The following is a 23,675-nucleotide window of genomic DNA, read 5'->3' as shown; positions in this document are numbered from 1 at the left end:
GTGAAGATTCAGAAGCTCCTCATGATGTACAGAGGTTTCCACTTCAAGTCCAACACCCAGAGATTGTACACCAGCCGGAAAAAGAATTGGCAGTCTGGAGAATGTCAAAGCCACTGTCCTGGATCAAACCCAGAGCATCTATGGGTACATTAGTAAGATGACATCCAAAGATTAGCTGCTGAAAGAGTTCCTGAAGCAAAAATGGGAGGAAGACCAAGCAGAGGAAGTGCCATGCCAAGACAAGACACTGCGTGGGAGTGTATCCCTTGAGAAATAGCTGAAGTAGCAAACATTGAGATGCATAGGAGAAGGGGATCTACCACACAATACAGGACCCAAGGTCCAGAATATTTTTAAATAACTCAGGGCAGCGAACACACAAAATATTTCTTCCTCTACTTTCCCACAACAACCTGTGAGGTGAACTGGGCTGAGAGAGAGTGACTGGCCAAAGTCACCCAGCCAGTTTTCAGGCCTAAGGCAGTACTAAAACAGTCTTTTGATTTCTAGCCTGGAGCCTTAACCAATAGACCAAACTGGTTGTATGAAACTATTAGACTATGTAGAGAGGGTTCAAAGGCAGTCCAACACATAGTGGCAGGGTGTCAGATCAAGGTAGGAACAGTATACACTGAACCAGTAGCTGGCATTTGTGTACAAGAACATCTGCATAGGGTATGGACTAGAGTTTCCCAAGTCGAGATGGTAGAGTCCACAAAAGGTCGTGGAGAATAACAGGGATATGATCCTGTGGGACTTCAGGATCCAGAGGGACAAGCAGGTACTTGTCAATCAACCAGAATTATGGTAGTAGACAAGGAGCAGAAGACAGCAGTGGCGATTGATGTAGCAGTGCCAAGTGACAGCAAAATCAGGGAGAAGGAATCTGAGTAGCTCGAAAGGTAACAGGATCTGAAGGAGGAACTGGAGAGGATGTGGAAAATAAAGGCCAAAGAGTCCCATTGGTGGAAGGAACACTTAGGGCTGTGATTCCTAAACTAACAGATCCCAGGAAAAATGTCAAAGCTCTCTGTCTAGAAGAGTACAATGCTAGGAATAGCTAAGATGCTACACGCACGGATGCATGCACATGCGTGCGTGTGCGCACGCGCACACACTCAGGAAGGAATCGGAGATGAAGAGCAAGGGAATTCATTTTAGATTAGATTAGATTCATTTTCTGAGCTCAACCAAGCATAGCAATATTTGGCTGTACTTGAATATAGTGTTCCAGGAACAATGTGGAGAAATGCTAATCTACCTTTAGCTTCTGGTGCAGCAATTTGTCTTTGCAACCCTATTTTCAAGAGTTTCTGTCACTATTTCCTGTTTGGCATTGACATCTTACATGAGATGAACATTGCACCACTTGCCTTACACCAAGAAAAGTACTGGGACTCTGTCTTCTCTTTAGAATAAATTTTCTTTGCTGTCTATATTAAAACCAGGGGTGGCTTCCACATGAGGTGTAGAACATCAGACTTCAACCAGTAGTTGTTTAGATTGGAACAGCTATATTGGGGTTTGCCCGTCCTCCTGTTTCTTTTCAAACTATGGAACTATCAGATAACAACACAATCATCTACAAGGGCAGGTCAAGGGAAGTCTGCTCTTCTAAATTTTTAAATAGTTACAAAAGAATCACTTTTCAGTGCATACCTTATTACCACTTTCTCTCTGTTTAAGTCTATCATTTTATTAATGCTATTTTACAGCTCTACTTTTAACATAAATATTTAACTGGCACTTGAAGAATTGTATACCAACATTTTCAGAATTCAGTTACAGAAACCACAAAACACCTCTTTCTGGCAAAGTTACTTTAATAATGGTTTCTTTGGACAATCTGCAGTTTTGTCCTCAAAAACATCCTGGCAATTTTTTTAATACAACATACAAACTGAACATGTAAAGCAGTTGCAAGCGATTAAATATAAATTAAACACTTATGGGGGAAAAATGGCTCCTCTGGGCAATTCCACATTTTTTTTACCTGTGCATACCACCTGTAAGGAGAATACAAGGAGAGAAAAAGCAATGAAGCATGGCAAGGGAATTATATATCCATATGTTGCTTTTTAGCAATGTTTGAGTCACATCGGCGATTTTCCACTGAAAGTACCTGGAGGCAAAATGAAGCTCTGTTTGATTCATTGGCAAACCACAGGAGGCATGAAACAGTAAAAGGCAGATGTGTGCATTTGTTTCCTATGCTCAAATGGGCCTAATTTTCTCACAGCTTTGGTCTCTAATCCTGAATGTTGAGGATTGGAAGGGGAGGAGAGAGTTTTATTACCACAGTGTGAAAATGCATCTTGGTACCTCTATTTGTAACGGGCAGGGCATCTCAACCTTTTACTCTTGTGGCTTAAGCCACCAATGTCTTTCTCGATATCCAACGTGTTTTCCATTCTTGCAGTTTATTTTCGTTTCAAGTCCCCCCGTGCAAACTTTACAGTGCTGAGTTGGCTTTCCAGTCTGTGCTGGCTGGGGATGAGGTGAAAGCCCGACACGTTTGGGGTGCCCAGTTGGGGCGAAGTAGCCACACTCCTTACCCTCCTGCAAAGCAGCTTTTTGGGACAGATAGCAGCTGGGAAAGTGCCCTGACCTTTCCCACTTCTAATGGACTGAGCCAGCCCCGGTGACCAGTAGCCAGAGGCTCCTCTTCAGCTCCCTTTTTCCACATGCCTGCACAATCCGGGCTCTCCAGGGAAACGCTGTAGGTGATTATGCTAATCCCCCTTTCCCTCTCCCACCAGGCAATAGGCCGAAATTAAGCGCTTGCTCCGTTCCTGCCAAGAAAAGCCATCTTTGGCTGGTCAGGCCCCCTCTTCCCAATGCATCGACTCCAGCCCTCCCCCTCCCTGCCCAGCAGAAGGAATGTTTAATCCAGCCAGCCTATTCCAGTCACGGACAGGAGCAGGAACTGTCTGATCTGCCTCTGAGAGGAGGTCAGGCCGCCCTGGCGTGTAGGAGAAGGGGGGGAGGGGCTTGCGCCCCAGGAGGCTCCAGAGTGGAGGGAGAGGAGGGAAGGGTGCAGAGGCTTTCAAAAGCAAGGATAGCAGATTTATGTACAGGAGTGGGGAGGGGTGCTGGACCTGGGACAAAATCTAACAAATCAATGGAGGTGAGTGGGAGGAGAGGGGAAGGAGATAGGAGCCATACCACACTAGCTGTTCCTAGCTAAATGTAAATAAAGGCCAGAGTATTGAGGAAACAGAATGGGGATTGTGGAACATGGGCAAGCAAGGGGGATGGGGAGTCAGGACTAAAGAGTTTGAAGAGTTCATCTCCTGTAGCGTCCTCAGCCTGACCAAGTACTGTATGTCAGCATTTCCCAACTGGGGTGTTGCACTTCCGCCATGTTTAGAGGACACCTTGTAGAAGAAGGCTGAGTTACAGCATATTTATCTGGGCTGCAATTTCCTAGGAAACTGCCCAACGATGTCCCTGGGCTTTGGTTAGGTTTGTCAAGGAAAAGTGCTAGTATGTGTTCAGAAGCATGGAGTTATCAGTAGCTGAAACATTCCCAATGAGTGACAGCACCTTGGAGATCGAGGAGGCCAATTTTACTCTAGACAAGGGAAAGCTGGCATTCAGGGGCCGCTTGGTTACTAAATAGCAGGGGTGTCAAACTGCCGGCCCGCGGGCCGGAGCGTCACAGAGAAACCGCTCCCATCCCATTTTCGGCAATGGGAAAAAGTTCCGAGACGTCGCACGACATCACGTGACGTTGCGAGTTTGACATGCTTGCTAAATAGGAACCTATTGCAGATTCCACAGAAGTCCCCTCATGAAACACCACTTGCCTCACAATGCCAGATGTAAAATAGTTTCTTACTAAAAAGCTAACAAAGCTCAAACTGTATAATCTCACTGAGTTTTCATAGTTAAATTGCCTAGTTGGGCCTCTGGTGGCGTGTTGCTTAAGGACGTATGAGCAGCCCAGACCACAAAGGCAACCTCAGCAAAACCTTGGCATAAACAGGACCTCCAAGGCCTGGTTTTACTTTACTACAGATGCAGCAGCTGCAGTTTGATCAATTCAGGGAGCTCAGCCTGCTCCAATTCCGTTCTGAGGCTAGAATATTAACTCCCTGCCCCTTTCATAGACTGCTGTTTTAGAGGCTGGAATTTTGTCAGGGAAGTTCAGGATGTGGATGCAAGAGCATTAAAATGCAGCTGAAAGTTATCTAGCATGCTTAGCTGAACAGCATAAACAAAAACAGGTAATGCACGCAAGTGGCGTAAAAGCAAGTTCAGAGCAACCACGTGAATTAGATGTCAACTGCCACAGTCTCATGCAAAGCTTCGTACAGGCACCTGTGATCTATTATAAGTGTGTATTGTAAATATTTTGTTAGAACCAAGAAATATGGCAGATACTACTGTGTATCACTTTATTCTTTTTTTTTATTCAATTTAATCCATCCATAATCTTCTGACTTTCGTTGGTTACACTATCACAGTAAAAACAGCAACAGAATTAAAACAAGCTGTCCAAATCGCAAAAACCAAAACTGAAGCAGGAGACAAAAAAAAAGGGTTCTATATAAAAAAGCCATTTTTAATAACTTCCTAAAACCTATCAAGGAGGGGCCCAATCTGATTTCAGTTGGGAGCCATTCTGTAGCATTGGCATAGCTATGGAGAAGCAAACTTTCTCACTGTGGTTCCCTTGATATCTCAGAAACGTGGGACCAAAAGCAGCTCCTCCCTACTTGATCTCACAGGCTGGGCTCAATCTGCTTGGAGGAGGTGGAGGTCGGGTGGCTTTTATTATTAGCAGAGGTAGAGTAGAACTTGCAGACCTAAGGAAGTAAGACAAGTTTGGAAATGTTGGTTATCTGTTAATAAATTCAGGGAAAGGAGAATCAATCCAACAGCAAGAGCAGATACAATTATCTATGCCTTGTGGAAAAAAACACTCATTTCATTTTGTTTAGAGTGGATGTATTTGACTTAATTGCTCTTTCTAGATTCAAATTCGGCCAGCAGTTTTATTTTCATTCAACTTTTGGAAGATTTCTGATAGAAGAGAATATTTGTAGCTCAGGGTTGAACCGGAGGGTCCTTCGTGCTCTCTGATTTTGGTTGTATTCTTGCAGATGTTTCATTACCAAATTAATTAACATCATCATTGCAAAAGGGAGTGCTGTTTGCTCCCATTTTATATAACACTACTGGCTTGCCTTGTCAGTGTTGGTGAGAAAGGTTTAAGTGTTTCCTTGATTAGGCTGTTGTTTCCTGTTAGCTTTTGTTTGTCTGAGTTGTCAATTCCTTGATTGGGGTATTGTTTACTTCTTGATTGTTGGTCTAGTGTTAATCTGGATGTTACTCTCTGCTCAGCCAGGTGTTGATTGCTGGTGAGGAAGTATTTTGGTCTTTTTCTACGTTGGTTTCTATGAACTGAACAGTATCCCTACAGTGAGAGTAGGTAGGGAACGTTACTTTGGCAGAGATATGCAAGCAGAAGGTTAAAGCTTATTTTAAGTTCATAACAGAGATAATATTTGGCTCCGGCACCTTCCTAAATTCACTGAACCAAGTAGTTGGAGGTATTGCAACATTATCTAACTCACACAATTCCCTTATTATAGCCAATCTTGATACAAGTGCTTTTAGCCTTTGCATGGAATTGATTTCTTGGTCTGGTCTACCTAGCAGGATTGACACTGAATGTTCCTTTTTCACTGACTAACATTGGCACTTTCAGTTAACTCCCCATTATTATGATTATGATTTGAAGATTGAGATTCTTTTGGATGCTATTGGCAGCTAATTGGAATTTGCATTGTCCTGACACTTGATGTCACTATAAATTTGGTCTTTCAATTGATCACCATCCTCCTGATAATTCATGAATTATTTAAGGAAGTGCTAGTCCAAAAGTAATTCTTGGGATCCTGTTTATTTCTTTATATTAGACTTAAGTCCTAGAAAGCACCTCTCCAGAACAAGTTTGGCATAGTGGTTAATGCACTAAATTAGGAGCAAAAAGACCCAGGTTCTAGTTGTTTTTTATGGAAAAAAGCCAGCTGGGTGGCAACCCCCCTCCCCACATTCTGGACAAAGGAGCTGGCAAAGCACTTCTGAGAATATTGCCAAGAAACCGCATGGATGGCTTTGTTGCTTTTTGCCTACCCAAATAAACATTGCTTGCAAGAGAGTTTTGCTCACGAATTGATTATGTCAACTTATTGTGACTCTCTAATCAGAGATTTGCCGCATTAACACATGAAAGTGAAATAATAATGGGCAAATTCTGTCTTCCTACAGAATGGAAAAATGTATGCTTTGAAGCTAATTGTTAGTGCTCTAAATTCTTGTGCCCTAAAATAGCCAGTCAGGGAGCTAAAAAAGGATAAATGCAACCCAGGACATAATGTTATGTAGCATCTAGAAGCTTGCTCAAGACCTAAAAGTTATTGAATTAATTGGAAACTAATATTGCTATAAGCAGTGGATGTAAGGGTAGGCCTGCAAAGAAATTCAGGATTGGCACTATTCACTTCAAAAAACAAACCACAAACTTCTAAAAATTAGAGAAGTGGTAAATATGAAGTTGAAGGGAGATTTAAAAAAGGAATTTCTCTCCACAGTCCTTGGAGTTTATTCAAAATGCTAACAATGGAATCTGTTAGTAAATATACTAAGCTAAAATGAGGCATTGCAAAATCCAAGGGGCTAATGAACAGCTTAGCAATGCATTAAAGCAAAGAGTTCTTCCTTCAGCTCCTATTGAAAGTAGGATATACATCCAATAAATAAGGAAGAAAGAATGCATGGCCAAATGAGAAGAACTGAAAGAAATAAACTGATAAAATAAAAGATGCAGGAAGAATTTGAAGAGCATGAAGAAATATCTGGAATAGGAAACTGAAAAAAGGCTATTGGATAATTAGGGAAGGTGGAAGGGAGATTAAATGTGTATGCTAAAGGATAATAGGAAAACAGCAAGGAAAGAGAATTCAGTCTCTACATCTGTCATCAATGATGAGGATGTAGGACAAATAGGTATGCCTAAGCTGGCTTGCTAGAAGGAAGGTTGAGCAATTTGAGGTAAATAGAAGTAATAAACTATTTAAATAGATCCCAAATTAACACACTGAAAATAAATAATCCTTGGGTGAAAAAGTGCCTACCAAATAGTTTTCTAAAATTTAAATACATGAACCCAATTTTTAAAAAGGAATTGAGTAATATAAAAAACTGTAAAACAATTTAGTATCTATTCTCAGAAAAATTGGTGAAGGTATTATTAAAGTAAGAATACTGGAAATAAACAGACAAAATCTTTGTGGTCAGCAGAAATCAACATTAACTTGATGACACATAATCAGCCAATCAAAAGTAAACAGAAGCCTGAGCCTTGATGGAAAGGAACTCCTTTGATTTCTGCAAAGGTAAGACTTGTCTTTGAGACCTTATCGGGGTATCAACAAGTATGTAGACAAGGTTGATGACCCAATAGATGCTATACTTAGATTTACAAAGTCTCTTAGCAAGGGTCCCTGAACAAATGCACGTGTTATGGGATAAGAAGAAGAGTTTGTTTATGGATTGGTGATTGGTTAAAAGTAGGAAACAGAGAACAGAAATGTGTAAGTAGACAATTTTCACAGTGGCAAGATGTGCATAGCAGGATCTTTTGTGTGTGTGGCAACAGATACTTTTTAACTTGTATAGAAACAATCTGTGGAGCAGTGAAGTGGCCAAGTTTGTTTATAATATCAAAATGTTCATTTGACATTATAAAACACATTTGATATTATAATAAAAAAGAGATTTCTAACAAGAACATGGAACTCCGAAATAAAAAAGAGCTCTAAGAAGATATATCCAAACTAGGAAATGGTTTTGGATGCAATCAAGCACTGCTAAGAGCTCAGGCTTGAGACTACACAGTGGCAATCAAAGCAGACAAGTATAAATTCATATTTGCTGCATCTGCAGTTTTGTGCCTAGCAGCCCTGTTTAGAGTAACCTAGTCAACTTACCCCTTCATGGATTACTGCCTTGTCGTGGCGAAGGGGCTTGCGTAATTCATTGAAGCTATGAGCTATGCCGTGCAGGGCCACCCAAGACGGACAGGTCATAGCAGAGAGTTCTGACAAAACGTGATCCACTGGAGAAGGAAATGGCAACCCACTCCAGTATCTTTGCCATGAAAACCCCATGGACAGTACCAAAAGGCAAAACGATATGACGCTGGAAGATGAGCCCCTCAGGTCGGAAGGCGTCCAATATGCTACTGGGGAAGAGCAGAGGGCTAGTACTAGTAGCGCCAGAAAGAATGAAGCGACTGGGCCAAAGCCGAAAGGACGCTCAGCTGTGGATGTATCTGGTGGTGAAAGGAAAGTCCGATGCTATAAAGATTTTTTCTCCATAGGAACCTGGAATGTAAGATCCATGAATCAAGGCAAGCTGGACGTGGTGAAACGAGATGACAAGACTGAACATCAACTTCTTAGGAATCAGTGAACTAAAATGGACAGGAATGGGTGAAATTAATTCAGATGACCATCAGGTATACTACTGCGGGCAAGAATCCCTCAGAAGAAATGGAGTAGCCTTCATCGTCAATTAAAGAGTAGGAAAAGCAATACTGGGATACAATCCCCAAAATGACAGAATGATCTCAGTTCGAATCCAAGGCAAACCATTCAATATCACAGTAGTCCAAGTCTATGCCCCAACCACCAGTGCTGAAGAGGATGAAATTGACCGGTTCTATGAAGCCCTACAGCACCTTATAGAATTAACACCAAAAAATGATGTCCTTATCATCATGGGGGATTGGAATGCTAAAGTAGGAAGCCAAAAGATAACCAGAATAACAGGCAAGTTTGGCCTTGGAGTACAAAATGAAGCAGGGCACAGGCTGATAGAATTTTGTCAAGAGAATATGATGGTCATAGCAAACACTCTTTTCCAAAAACCCAAGAGACGGCTCTACACATGGACATCACCAGACGGTCAACACAGAAATCAGATTGACTATGTGCTCTGCAGCCAAAGATGGAGAAGCTCTATACAGTCAGTAAAAACAAGACCAGGAGCTGACTGTGGCTCAGACCATGAGCTTCTCGTTGCAAAGTTTAGGCTTAAACTGAAGAAAGTAGGGAAAAGCACTAGGCCACTCAGGTATGAATTAAATCATATCCCTGTTGAATATACAGTAGAGGTGACAAATAGATTTAAGGAATTAGATCTGATAGAGTGCCTGAAGAACTATGGACAGAGGTTGGCAACATTGTACAAGAGGTAGCAACTAAAACCATCCCAAAGAAAAAGAAATGCAAGAAGGCAAAATGGCTGTCTGAGGAAGCTTTGCAAATAGCTGAGGAAAGGAGGGAAGCGAAAGGCAAGGGAGAAAAAGAAAGATATGCCCAACTGAATACAGAATTCCAGAGAATAGCTAGGAGAGATAAGAATGCCTTCTTAAATGAACAGTACAAAGAAATAGAAGAAAACAATAGAATACGGAGGACCAGAGATCTCTTCAAGAAAATTGGAGAGATAAAGGGAACGTTTCATGCAAAAATGAGCATAATAAAGGACCAAAATGGCAGGGACCTAACAGAGGCAGAAGAGATTAAGAAGAGGTGGCAAAATTACACAGAAGAACTAAACAAGAACGAGCTTAACGTCCCTGATAACCACGATGAGGTGGTCACTGACCTCGAGCCAGACATTCTAGAATGTGAAGTGAAGTGGGCCTTAGAAAAGATGAGCAACAACAAAGCTAGTGGAGGTGACAGTATTCCAACTGAGCTATTCAAAATCTTAAAAGATGATGCAGTAAAAGTGCTACACTCAATTTGCCAGCAAATTTGGAAAAGTCAACAGTAGCTACAGGATTGGAAAAGGTCAGTTTACATTCCAATTCGAAAGAAAGGCAGTGCCAAAGAATGTTCAAACTATTGCACCATTGCACTCATTTCACATGCTAGTAAAGTTATGCTTAAAATCCTACAAGCTAGACTCCAGCAGTATGTGGATCGAGAACTTCCAGAAGTACAGGCAGGATTTCAAAGAGGCAGAGGAACTAGGGATCAAATTGCCAACATACACTGGACCATGGAGAAAGCTAGGGAGTTCCAGAAAAACATCTACTTCATTGACTATGCTAAAGCATTTGATAGTGTGGATCACAACACACTGTGGCAAGTTCTTAAAGAGATGGGAGTACCAGACCATCTTATTTGTCTCTTGAGAAACCTATATGCGGGTCAAGAAACAACGGTGAGAACTGGACACGGAACCACTGATTGGTTCAAAATTGGGAAAGGAGTCCGGCAAGGCGGTATACTGTCACCCTGCCTGTTTAACTTATATGCAGAACACATCATGAGAAAGGCAGGGCTAGATGAATCAAAAGTTGGAATTAAGATTGCCGGGAGAAATATCAACAACCTAAGATATGCAGATGATACCACTCTAATGGCAGAAAGTGAAGAAGAACTAAAGAGCCTCTTGTTGTGGATGAAGAAGGAGAGTGCAAAAGTTGGCTTGAAACTTAACATTAAGAAAACCAAGATCATGGCATCCGGCCCTCTCAATTCCTGGCAAACAGATGGGGAAGAAGTGGAGTTAGTGACAGATTTTATTTTCCTGGGCTCCAAGATCACTGCAGATGGGGACTGTAGCCAAGAAATAAAAAAACTCCTGCGAGTCCCTTGGACTGCAAGGCGATCAAACCGATCAGTCCTAGAGGAAATGAACCCTGACTGCTCTTTAGAAGGCCAGATCCTAAAGTTGAAACTCAAATGAGAAGGACTCACTGGAGAAGAGCCTAATGCTGGGAAAGATTGAGGGCAATAGAAGAAGGGGACAAGAGAATGAGGTGGCTGGATGGAGTCACTGAAGCAGTAGGCGAGAGCTTAAATGTACTCCAGAAGATGGTATAGGACAGGAAGGCCTGGAGAAACGTTGTCCATGGGGTCATGATGGGTCAGACACAACTTCGCCCCTAACAACAGTCAACTTTGGTGGAGCAGTGGGCTAATGCCTCCTTAAGTAACACCAGCTGCCTGCAATTAGTGCAGGTTCGAGTCCCACCAGGCTCAAGGTTGACTCAGCCTTCCATCCTTCCGAGGTAGGTAAAATGAGGACCCAGATTGTTGGGGGCAATAAGCTGACTTTGTAATAATGCCGCTTGGGGTATGTGTGAAAGCCCTAATAAGCAGGCATATACATAGAATGAAGGCTACGGAGAAGCTTGTAAGCCACCCTGAGTCTTCGGAGAAGGGCGGGATATAAATGGAATAAAAATAAAAATAAAATAAATAAAAACTTTAGGGAGAAAATGCCTCTCATATTCATTCTACTCTAGATGCCATTGGACAATCTAAATGATGAGTGAGGCAGTGTCTTGTATGGTAACAGGATTCTTTTGAGCCTGTTGAATCTGATGGACAGAGTTGCTGTTTCTCAGTAAACATCTGGGCAATCCAAGAACATTGGTCCCTGTATTATAACCCTGGGTTATAATCCTCTCCAAAGAGTTGATTTGTAACCCAGGAGATATTGTAGCTTCTTGGAGCTTCATGAATAGAGAAGCCTTTGCCTGACATCAGCTGATGTGCCAGTTACTACTCTACCTCTACCAGAATGACATGACAAGTTACTACTAATCTGATAATCTGTTAAGACTACTGCAATGCACTCTGTGGAGGTTGGCTTTGGCGATCACTCAGAAGCTACAACCTAATGCAAAATATAGCTGCAAGACTGCTGATGGATTTACCTTGTCAGTCTAGAATAACACCTATTTCAGATTGGTTACCAGTAGGCTACCAGGCCCATTAAAGATGCTGATCATTACTTATGAAGCCCTTTCGGGCACAGCAGAGACTTATATTAGGCAACGACTTGCCAGAATTGTATCTACCATCTGCCCATCTAGGGAGGATGTTGAGGATCTCCCCTTTGTGAGAATAATTGGACATAAAACAGGCAACAGACCTTCTTTATGGGATATCTTATGGGATATCTTACTACTAAAAGTATGGCCACTATCAAATCTTTTAGGAAGCAAGTTTAATCTAGCAAGTTTTTAGCCTTAAGTTCTGTTGAAGTGACTATCATAATGATTTCTAAATTATATTTTTGAAACATTATACTTCGTCCAGGAATTGTATGGATTCAATTAAATATTTCTACGTAAACAAGGAAGTAAATACAGTTCCGTGTAAAGAGGAACGAAATGATGCATGTTGGCACAAAGCACAAACAATTCCAATCTTTTTATCTGAGCTGGCAGTGACTGATTAAGAGAGGCATCTGGAGTTATGGTAGTTATCTCAATAAAAATGTCAACTTGGTGTGCAGCTACTGAATAAAGGCAGATTCCGAGCCCGATATCATTAAGAAGGGAATAGAACATAAATCTAACTAATATAATAATGTTTTATATAAATCACTTTTGGGAGTGTTGTATACAGTTCTGGTCACTGCACTTTAAAATAGGGAGTATGCATCAATGTCAAAAATAACTATTTGAAAAACTATCTGATACAGAATTTAACTCAACTTGGTAACATTCATGGATTATAATTTCACATATGGGTTTCTACTGCATTGGAAGCTTGGATTTCTTGTAATATACGGTTTCGGATCTAAAGTTTCACTTGATTTGGTAAATAAGAATTTAGACAAAAAATCTTTCTAATTCTTTAACTTATGATTTATATTAGACTAGTTATTCTTCATATTGTATATTACCTTGATAAATGGAATATTCTAAAGTTCTGCATTCATATAAGAGTTTAATATGCAGCACTGATCTGAGATTACCGTAATTTTTTAATTTAATCTTATGCCAATGTCATTTTATGACACTGTAAGCCATCCAGGGTTGCTTGATAGTGAAATGGGTGACATAGATAAACAAATAAGTAAAATGCTTGTAAATCTCTATTTTTGCCGTTTTCTTACTTTCCTGCTTTTTTCCTTCATTGTGTTTTTAAATAATTGTCTAAAAGAATGTTATATAGAAAGCTGCAAAAATGGCAACTAAAATGAGGTGTAACAGCTCCTCTATCAGAAAAGCCAATAGCGACAAGGGCTGTTTTGCTTGGATATTGAGTAAGAGGAGATACTGTTTATTAAATCATATGGGCATAAATACTATGGACATTTTTCTATCACATGCAATGTTAGAATTTGAGATCATCCACTTCAAAATAAAGTGTAGGGAACTTTAAAACTGATGGAAGCACTTCTATGCTTTTACTGCAAAATTTGTGGATAATTTTAAAAGGGTATGGGTTAGATAATCATTGCTCCTAATGTGTATGAGTACTTATTACCTCCTGAATCATAGGTGATACTGTAAAACCATGTTTATTTGGTAAGAAGTAGCACAATTTCATTTAAATACCTCAGGAGGATAAATATAAATCTCAATGCTACCATCCCAAAATAAATGAGTTATTTTATTGATATTCTTTTATAAGCTCTTTTCCTATGGCACATACCTTAGGGCATATATAGTGTGTGTTATGCTCATTTACTCAACTGAAAGAATTAAAACTTTATTAAACAAAAATTGTATGAATTGAAAATATGGGATGCAAGTTGCTGTTTAGAGATACAAAATTCTTTGCTTAGTTACTCAGAGCTGAGCTTACTCATTAGGGCCATTTGTCTTCTTGTTTTAATATTGACCGATTGTCTCTTTTTCCTTTCTCTGCCCTTCCCCTCATGCGTCTCCCAAGGGATTACTACATTAACCCTCTGCTCACCTTAGTAGAAAGCAAGTCATCTACCATTTCATCAGAGGCAGTAAGCTGTTGTATCTACTGGTTACTGGGAATCAATAATAAAAGAGGGTCAGCGTCCTCTTTTCCAGATTTGTGAGGTTCCCCTAACACATGAAGGATTGGACGGGTCTAAGGCCTGATTTACCAAGACTAATATCCCCACACTATCACCCTTGAAAAATTATACTAAGGTTGAGGCAAATCTTGGTACAGTATTAACTGAGCAGTATCCACAGCAGTAAATTAATTAGCACTTGGGATCAAATGAACTGAGCCACATCAAATCTATGCTGTTTCTTTCATCCTTAATACCCTTTCACCGCTATTTATTGTTCCAAATGAAACACTATCTTACATACCTGCAAAATGAAAAAAAGTGTCAATCACCTGCAAGCAAACATACAAACGCACACAGTATTGTTGGAAGCCCCCTGGATTCATATTTAGCTATGAGTTTCATTATGAAAAAAAGAACTGACAGTTACGTGCAAGTTAGTAAAAAAGAAAAATACTCTTGCTCAACCTAGTGCAGCCATGAAGTGTTGGGTTAAATCAGAGATTTAAAGCAGAAAGGTTGGATTCCATGGGAATATACAAATGCTCTGAGATAATTTTCTACTATTGCATTTTCCTTTTGCTATTCACTGTTCAATTTGGCAGTAAGAAAGGCAACTGCAAACTGTACAACTCCTTTTTATTGAGTTGGCAGCATGGCAGTGCTTCAGTCAAGAATAACTGTTCACATCAGATTAGGAAATTAGCACTGTAGCACTAAATTACTGAAATCATTTGAAATAAATGAGGGCGGGCCTTGAGTGGATTTTGTATTGCAGCTTTAAACAATTCATAACAATGGTTCTCCATCCCCCCCATCTGGTCACACATTGCAAGTTCTCAGCAGATCAATACATCTGCTTAGGCAATTGGAATATCTCCACCTTTCTGCCAAAGCTTCTTGAAATTCTTTTCATTTGCAACCACAAGCTGGGGAGGGGCACCATTTCATCCAGTTTCTACCTAGAGGGCATTTTACAACAATTTATTGGGGAGAGTGGCAGGGTTTACTTTAACCAGTGATAGTAGCAGGATTTGTTTTCTTCTCGCTTTTTTGCAAAACCTAGAGAAATCAAGCTATTTCATATTGGTAATCCTCAACTCACAACCATTTGTTTAATGACTGCTCAGTTACAATGGTGCTGAAAAAAGTGGCTTACACCTATCCTTGCACAATGACTGCAGTCACATGATTAAAATTTGGGTGCTTTTGCAACCAGTCTACATTTACAACACCGGCCCCTAGAGTTGGACCTTCCCTGAGGGTTTCCAAGAAGCAAAGTCAGTGGGGGAAGCAACCTGCGTGATTAATTTAATAACTATGGCGATTTGCTTAATATTGGTGGCAAAAAAAGGCTTTAAAATTGGGCGTGACTCATCTTACGACCACCTTGCTCAACAGTGGAAATTCCACTCTGAATTATGGTTGTAAGTTGAGGACTCCCTGTATTTCCATCTCTCCTGTATTTGCAGCTTTGTTTTCTTTTGAGGGAAAAAACCCTCTTCACTGATCAGCAAAGGTTCTAATGTGCTGCTTCTACTTATTTTAAATTCTTGAAGTGGATTAACCTTTAGACCATTTTACCAACAAGGAGAAATAGCCTACTGAGGAATCCTGGATTTTTGAAATCCAGTTGAATTTCCAAAATTCAGTAACTATATTTAGGAAATGTTCCTAAGATAAGAGTGATTCACAAAAAATGGGATGATCTATCGTGTCTGCCACCAATCTTATGAATTGTAGGCAGCCATAACTGAACTAGAACATCTTTTATAAAACTAGTAAAATAAATGATTTGTTCTTCCCTAATATATGGATGTAATAATTACTATGATAAAAAAGGAATGGCTCAAATTCTAATGATGCTTATAAAGGAGAATTAATTCATCAGATGGAGGGAGGGCCCATTTGCCTAACTGAAAAGAGCAGATTGACTGTATGCATCATTCTTTCACTCACTATAAGCCTGACCAGCTACTTATAAGCTTTCATGACTCTGATTCTGCAACACAATAATTAAGAAAAACCTTTTTTTTCTTTTTATGACCTTGTAATCCCTTGCTTTGGGGTGGAGTCGGGGTGATTGGAGTAAGCGTTTACTGGCTGGATGCCCTTCCTGACACTTACACGGAGCTTGCAGCAGATATTTTTTCTTTGCGCCCTGATAAACATCTGTCACTGCCCACAACTGAACTCTCAACCTTCTGAGTGGGAGGTGAGTGTCTTCAGGAAAACATTAATTTTAAAAATTAATTATGTATTAACAGGAATATTTCAGTTTCCTAAATTAATTTTACCCACTGCATTTATCATCTAGATTATTATAGGTAAAATGCTATTTGACAGGATGAAATTAATTTTCCATAAGTTTGGCAAGCAATGATATTCTACACTGCTAAGCTTACACAGTAAAATATAATTCTAACAACACATATTTCCAAATGAGTACACATCTATATCTTTCCCAAAGGTGCTTTTTCATGAGGCAACTGGACTTTGTTTTTCTTTGAAGATGTTTCACTTCTCATCCAAGAAACTTCTTCAGTTCTGACTGGATGGTGGGGAATGGAAGGATTTATACTCCTTGCAAAGAGCTGGTCTATTGCATTCTTTTAGAGTCGTTGAGGCCACCTGGAAGTTTATCTGTGTCGTCAGGGTCACCTGAGTGGTACAAATGTGTGTGGAGCCTTCATGGAACTGTTGAAAGGACTGTCCTGTAGAGGGCTGTTCAATTTTGACATAAATGGCCTCTCTGACCCCTCTTTCAAACCAGAGGTCTTCTCTGTCCAAAATGTGGACTTTGCTGTCTTCAAAAGAATGGCCTTTGTCTTTTAAATGCAGATCGAACACTCTCACCAATTCCAAGCATGCTGTTCACCGTTGTTCTTGTTAGTGCTCTTGGACTTCTCGGCTGCAGGTAGCTTGGGCTAGACGCTGGCAAGCAGCTAGCCTTTCTCCTGCTGGGTTTGGAAGGCTTTCCCCGGATCAAACGAAGCCATTGCTGTCGCTTGATGATCAATGGGGCACCCCTCCTTCATGGTCACCTCTTCGGAGTGACTTCGGACCCATTTAGGGTCCCCCTGGCAGAGCAAAACTAGCCATAGGGAGCGGAGGTCTCTCTCGTGTGGCCATGCGCTATGGGTACAAAACCGGAAGTCCCCTCTTGAGCTTTTCCGATATTCCTGCAATGTTTGGAATGACTGTGTTGCTTCGTTTATTGTTTTCCTCTTTGTCTGTTATGGAGGAGCTCCTGCCGGGTCTTTTTTGGGATTTGATGAAGGCCCACTTGGGATAGCCATGCATTCTGAGGGCTTCCTTGATGTGTTTTAGTTCTTTTTCTTTCCCATCTTTGCTGGTAGGCAGGCTTTCAGCTTGGTGGTGTAGGGTTCTGATAAATGCCATTTTGTGCTCCAGCAGGTGGTGAGAATCAAAATGTAAATATTGATCCATGTGTGGGGGTTTTCTGTAAACTTCAATGTTATGAATGTCCTTCCCCACCATTCAGTCAGAGCTGAAGAAGATTCTTGGATGAGAAGCAAAACATCTTCAAAGAAGAACAAAGTCCAGTTGCCTTGTGAAAAAGCACCTTTGAGATAACTACGACCTGGATGACTGAGACATCTATATCTTTATTTCATACTATCCCCAATTTTTCAGAATTATTCATTCAAATGAACAAATAAAACAGGAAACCACTCTTACCATAATACTATATACACATCGTTCAGAGCAGTAAATTGTCTATATATGCTTAGTGCAATGTTAAAAGTGGTAGAAGATGGTACTTAGGTCTGTGTGCATGCTTAAGATTTTTGGTCTAAATATAAGAATTAAGCCTGTCACAAGCCTCTGCCCCAACACTTTTCCTAAACATTCTAAATTTAGGATAAATATGATATAGATTCCCATATTTGATATATGTGCAGAATTGTGATTTTTGAAACCGAGGTCTTGATGTAATTTTCCCAAAATACGAATATTACCCAAGCAACACATATACTTGCTATGAATACAAAAACAATTCTTTAATCTCTAAAATAAAAAAGAGGATGCCTGGCTATTTAAAAAAGAGAAAATAGGCAAAAGGTTAATTGCAAATGTCCCATTTGTACTTAGTCTGGACCAAAATATTAATCACTTTATTGAGGTAACAGACTACTTATTCACCCTTGCATTTGCCAAAATTATCAATACTTAGCAACTGCAAAATAATTCAATATGCATTAGAAATAAAATTCTAAAGTCAGAATTTCATACAGGCAACCATAGTCTCCAAAAGTTTACAATGTAGACTGAAAGCTCACTAAGCATATCACAGACCACGTCTCAAATAGTGCACAAGATGCTGGAGAATGAGAATGCCAAAACAGAAAACTTAAATGCTGAGAAAGAAACAAATTGTTAATGTACACATAACCACCAAAAGTCAGAAGATAATATTTGAAGGATTATTCACAGGAAAACTGTCACGAGAAAGCGTCTATGAATATATATTTATCCTAGATCATACACAAAATTATTTAAATCCTGTTACTCCTTTTTTCTTGTAAAGTAACTATATTTTGAGGGAAAGAAGGAAGGCTCACTTCTGAATTTACTGGAAATAATGAGATGCAACCTCAGAATACTTAACCCCATTCAATCAATAAGAAATCATGCATGTAAACAGAGGTTTAAAAATAATCTTTGCTTGAATTGGGCAAAAATGGTGGAGAATAATTTATGCCCAAAGAAAACAGCAGAAGGGGGTTTGCCAGGAATGATAATCAGTGGAAATAAATCATTATAGAAAAAAAGTTCTTCTGGTATACTTTGAACCTTACTGTAACAGTTCAGCTGGAGAAGTAGAGACACAAAGATAAGATTCTTTTTAATTTTTTTAAAAATCAATGGGCTAAAAGAGAATGTGTGCACGCACACACATTAACACAGATATATGCCAGAGAACATAAATAAGGTAGCAATATTCATGTATTTCAATCGCACAAATAATGCAGATGGAAATAGAGACTATCCAAAAAGACAAAAATGCCAAGCAAAACTCTCACTCAATTAGAAGGGGATGCAAATTCACATGACCTGCCACTACATAAAATAGAAGATACTACACCCCAGTTGTCATACCAAATTCCTGCCAACTAGCTTAATTTAGGAAGATTAAGTGATAATAGGAAAAACTCTTTAGGACCTAGAAATGAGTTGCCTAGAAAGGACATAGTCTTACTGTTCATTATGAAGACTGCAGATTAAACAAGCCATAGAGCAAAGGACCTCTAAATTGTCAGTAAGTCTTATGAAATGCTGCTTCATTTGAAGCAGGACATTTGTTAGCTGGCTTTAAACGGAAATAGTTTTAAAGATGGGGTACATAAAGTGGTGACTATCTTTTGATACTCTACTTTAACGGACTTGGATATTGACAATTCTCCATCTTTACATGCACAGGGAAAGAATTATTCTAATATTAGCAGAACTGATTATACTTTTTTCTTTTCTAAAGAAAACATGCAACCAAATCAACTTAAGTAGAATTCCCTCCTATGTTTTAGAAATTTATCAGCAAGAAGACAATAGAAATCTTAGAGAACAGGTGCCTCTAAAACACATCATCCGATATCTAAGCTTCAGGACGTTACTGAATTTACAAAGGTAAGAAATAAGAGAGCTGACACTGCCAAAAATAAAATATGCCTCAGGGAAGGTTAACCTACAAACACCACTTCCACTAGAGAAGTCAAAATGCAGCTTCTGGATTCTCTTAATTTATTTCTGTCTGTCAGAATGCCTTAAAGAACAGAAATCAAGAGCCTCCATCACCACATGAAATGATTTCTCATTAACATTTTAACATAAAAAACTTGGGATACAGATAGGTTCAAACACATTACAGTTTCTAGAAGAATGCCAGGAACAGAAAGAGTGCAGCTTTAGGGAGGCACCACTACTTGTACCAAAGTTCTTGTGTTTCTGAAGTTGATTATGCGTACAAAACAAAAAAACTTTACCGGACAGACCACCAGTTACTCCAAAGCCAACATCTGCTGAAATACAAAGTAGTTTTGAATGGCAAAATGGGTGACTTAATAAACTGCACACAAACCCTATTAATTTCAGCAGGGGCAAGATGAATACAGCAATGTAACACCTCATTCTAAGCAAGGATAATTAGTCCGTCCATTACACCCATTCCTTGTCTCATAGATAACAAGCCTTATGTTACCCTGAATTAAAGAGCTTTTCTTCCTAAGGTCGATCTCGCTCTGTTCCTGTGTGTAGGACTTCCTTCTGCTTCTTCTAGGCAGAAGGAAAGGATGGGCTCTAGATGGAATCCCAGCAAATGCCAAGCCTTGATGGGGCCGGAGAGAACCCCGTATCCCACCCGCCCCCATCTGCTATTACAGTAAAGAGATTACACAATGAAAACTACTCTAAAGGACTGAGCAAATGCCAAGTAGTAATGATGTCCCTTCTAAATCCTTTAGCCAATAGTTGGTTCTGGATCAGCTAAACCTGTACACTGCAGACCAGGAGGATTTCATTTAGTCAGTGGAACTGTAATATCGTAGCAGGCTGGCAAAAGGGTTCACTTTTGAGCCACGAGCAATCCAGAGACAGCACAGCAATTTGCTCTAGAGGTCCTGGCTGAAATAGCTGTAGCCATCAGGGCCAGTGGTTTCCTCTCGTGTGTACAGTTGTTTCTGGTATCGTGCTGTAACAGGAATGCCTCCTGGTATGCTGGGGAGCGAGACAGGGAAGGAACAACATTAGTTCAATCTAAAAAAAGGTATATATCTACCTACTGGAAGCTTAAATCAAGAACAAAAAGATATTGAAAAATCTCACAAGATTCCAGAAGGAGCCACTTCGAAAGAGCACATGCAATTTTCATGTTAAAAAATGGTTCTATATATTTTAAGCTGGAGTTTGTGATAAAAAGAGCATATTACCTAAGAAGGAATATTGTGAACTTTTGGCAGAAAATCTCTTCTTCAGCACAACTAAAGCGATAACCAGAAACTTTAACTTTGCATTTAACAGCTTGATATTTAGAGGACAGGATTTGTCGGCAAAGCTGAACAATTGCCACAGGCTTTTAAATTTGGCAGATTGTTTCATTACCAGCACTCAGCAATCACTTAATTTATGAACTATTTTATATTGTGAAAGATCTTTTTAATCAGTTTAGCTAAAACCAATTGTACTGTGCAATAAATTATGGAATTAAGAGGGTAAATTAATAATTTGGGTAAACCAACAAAAAGAGATAATAAATAATAACAATGTGATCTACAGTATATGTTAGGACAGAACAGAATTTCTTGCTCTCTACAGTCAGAAAACGCAATGGGACACTTTCCTGAGCAGCATTTTCTATGCCAGGGTGAACAATCTTTTTGTACTTATTCTGTCCTGAAACTTTTTTGGGGCATAAGAACTTCAATATGTGAAATAGCTACACCATGCCACTGACCAAAAATAGGACTTCTGTCCTTTGCAGGAAAGTGGTTTCTATATTTAAAACATCTTTTTATTGCTTAATCAGCAAGCCTAAAAACAATGAAAAAGGCATATACAGTTGGTTTCTAGTGGGAAACTGCCAAATTTCAGTGGCACAACAGAAAGAAATTATGGGGGATTCAAAAAGGAGCATGCAGTTTATGGCTCTTTGAAAACGTTTTTTCTCCAGTTAGGTTTCACAGAAAGTTTACACCAACACAGATTTCATAAAATGTGACTTCCTCAATTAAGCAACTTGCCATTAATTAATGTTATTATTTGTTTGGTTCTATGTGAAGTATTCTAAAAACTCTTCTGTCCAAATGAGAGAAGCTCTCCCACTGGCGGATACAATTAAAAGACCAAAACTATTCAACTGATTTGTTCTGAGACAACTGACTTCAGATGATTAAAAACTGATTCACTCAAGGAAACTGAAGACATTTATTATTTGCAGATTCATGCAGTGTGTCTCCACACAGGCCCGAGTTCTTTAGCAATAGCAGTTTCTCTACTTTACAGGTAGTCCTTGATTTACGATGGCAGTTGGGACCAAAAATTCAATCACTGAGCAATGCAGTTATAATGTGTGACATCATGTGACTGCATTGCTCAGCAACAGCAATACCCGGAAATCGCTGTTACTGTTGTTGTGAGCACCTCTTCAAAACTCTCTACTGGCTTCCAACAACTTATAAGAAAATGGGGAAACAAGCAGGAAGCTGCAAGTCCCAAGCAGCTCACAAGCAGGCTAGCGGGCAGATAAATGGCTGCTGCCCAGTGGCAGAGGAAGCGAGAGGTTCATGGGTGGCTGGCGAGATGTGGCCTGAGTATGAGGCTCAGAGGGGCTGCACAACGTTACAAGAATGGTGGGGGAGGTGCAGTGCAAGTGCAGCAGGGCTTGGGGTGACTGCTGCTGGATGAGAACAGTGCGCAAATGTCTGGCGAGACAGTGCAAGCGTGAAGCTTGGGAAGGCTGCATAAGCAGGAGAGGAGGTATGACGTGAATGCAATGGGACTTGGGATAGCTGCCGCCACATGGACAGGGTGCATGATTGGCCAGGTACAGTAAGTACAGTAAGCAACACTCGAGCATTCCAAAGGGCAGAGGAGTGGTTAGGAGGCAAGCAAAGGCCAAAGGCGTGTAGCCTTATCTCCTTCAGTCCAGAAAGCACAGTCACAGCCCCCATGACTTCCCATTTAGCGACCTCTTCACTTGGCTGAGTTGCTAGTCTCAGTTAGGGTTAGTGAGTGAGGACTACGCTATCTCTACTCTGTCAAATGGCTGGATTATTAGTATCGCCATTCCTGCGCTTAAATTTGTTCCAGAGCATTGGGAGCAAATTTGGAGCAGGCGAAAAGGATGGTGACACAACAGAAATTCAATTCAGGGAATAAAGAAATATCTGTTTAATGCTGAATGTAATGAACTATCAGAATCACAATAGAGCTGAAAGGGACCTTGGAGGTCTTCTAGTCCAGCCCCCAGCTCAAGCAAGAGATCCTATACCATTTCAGACAAGTGACTGTCCAGTCTCTTCTAAAAAAACCTCCAGTGATGTAGCGTCCATGATTTCTGAAGGCAAGTTGTTCCACTGGTTAATTGTCCTCACTGATAGGAAGTTTCTCCTTAATTCCAGGTTGCTTCTCTCTTTGGTCAGTTTCCAACCACTGATTCTTGTCTTGCCTCTGGTGCTTTGGAGAATAATTTGACGCCCTCTTCTTTGCGGCAGTCCCTCAAATACTGGAATACTGCTATCATGTCGCTCTTGTTTCTTCTTTTCTTTAGACTAGATCTACAGCCGTTCTTCATATGTTTTAGGCCTTTGATCATCTTAGTTGCCTTTCTTTGCACTTTTTCCAAAGTCTCAACATCTTTTTTACAATGTGGTAACCAAAACCAAGGATTGTATTAGCTTTTTTTGGCTGCTGCTGCTGCACACTGCTGACTCATATTTAAGTGATTGTCCACTAGGGCTCCAAGATCCCTCTCACAGTTACTATTTTTGAGCCAGGGTTCACCTAATCTTTACTTGTACCTTTGGTTTTTCCTGCTCAGGTGTAAAATCTTGCTTTTCTCCACATTAAATTTCATTTTGTTGGATAGGGCCCATTCTTCAAATTTGTCAAGAGCTTTTTGTATCCTGAGCTTGTCTTCTGAGGTGTTGGCTATTCCTGCCAATTTAGTGTCATCTGCAAGTTTGATGAGTTCTCCTTCTATTCCCTCGTCTATGAAGATATTGAAGAGTACTAGGCCTAAGACGGAACCTTGTGGTACCCACTGCTTACTTCCCTCCATGTACATGTAGTACCATTAAGGACTACTCGTTGAGTACGGTTTGTCAGCCAATTAC

At 40.1% G+C, this 23,675-nt stretch overlaps 1 protein-coding gene across 5 annotated transcripts in view; it reads right to left on the bottom strand.

Moving 5' to 3' along the window:
- Window positions 1-3,608: 3,608 nt before the first annotated feature.
- Window positions 3,609-23,675, bottom strand: part of ZNF346 (zinc finger protein 346) — a 35,284-nt gene continuing 15,217 nt past the window's right edge. For 2 of the 5 annotated variants that reach the window (XM_081317714.1, XM_081317715.1), the window contains exon 8: window positions 4,772-4,811. Coding sequence is in view for 3 of the 5 variants with exons in the window: in XM_081317712.1 (XP_081173838.1) it covers window positions 20,454-20,559 (106 nt within the window). In the remaining 2 variants the exon portion in view is untranslated. Of the gene's footprint in view, window positions 4,812-5,192; window positions 5,423-20,334; window positions 20,560-23,675 lie in introns of all 5 variants that reach the window. The other 3 variants (XM_081317712.1, XM_081317711.1, XM_081317713.1) reach the window with 3 other exon arrangements.

The sequence above is a fragment of the Vipera berus genome (genome assembly GCF_964194415.1).
Source record: "Vipera berus genome assembly, chromosome: 2".
Classification (NCBI taxonomy): domain Eukaryota; kingdom Metazoa; phylum Chordata; class Lepidosauria; order Squamata; family Viperidae; genus Vipera; species Vipera berus.
The sequence above is the reverse complement of the archived record's forward strand: the minus strand, read 5'-3'. Positions and strand labels throughout refer to the sequence as shown.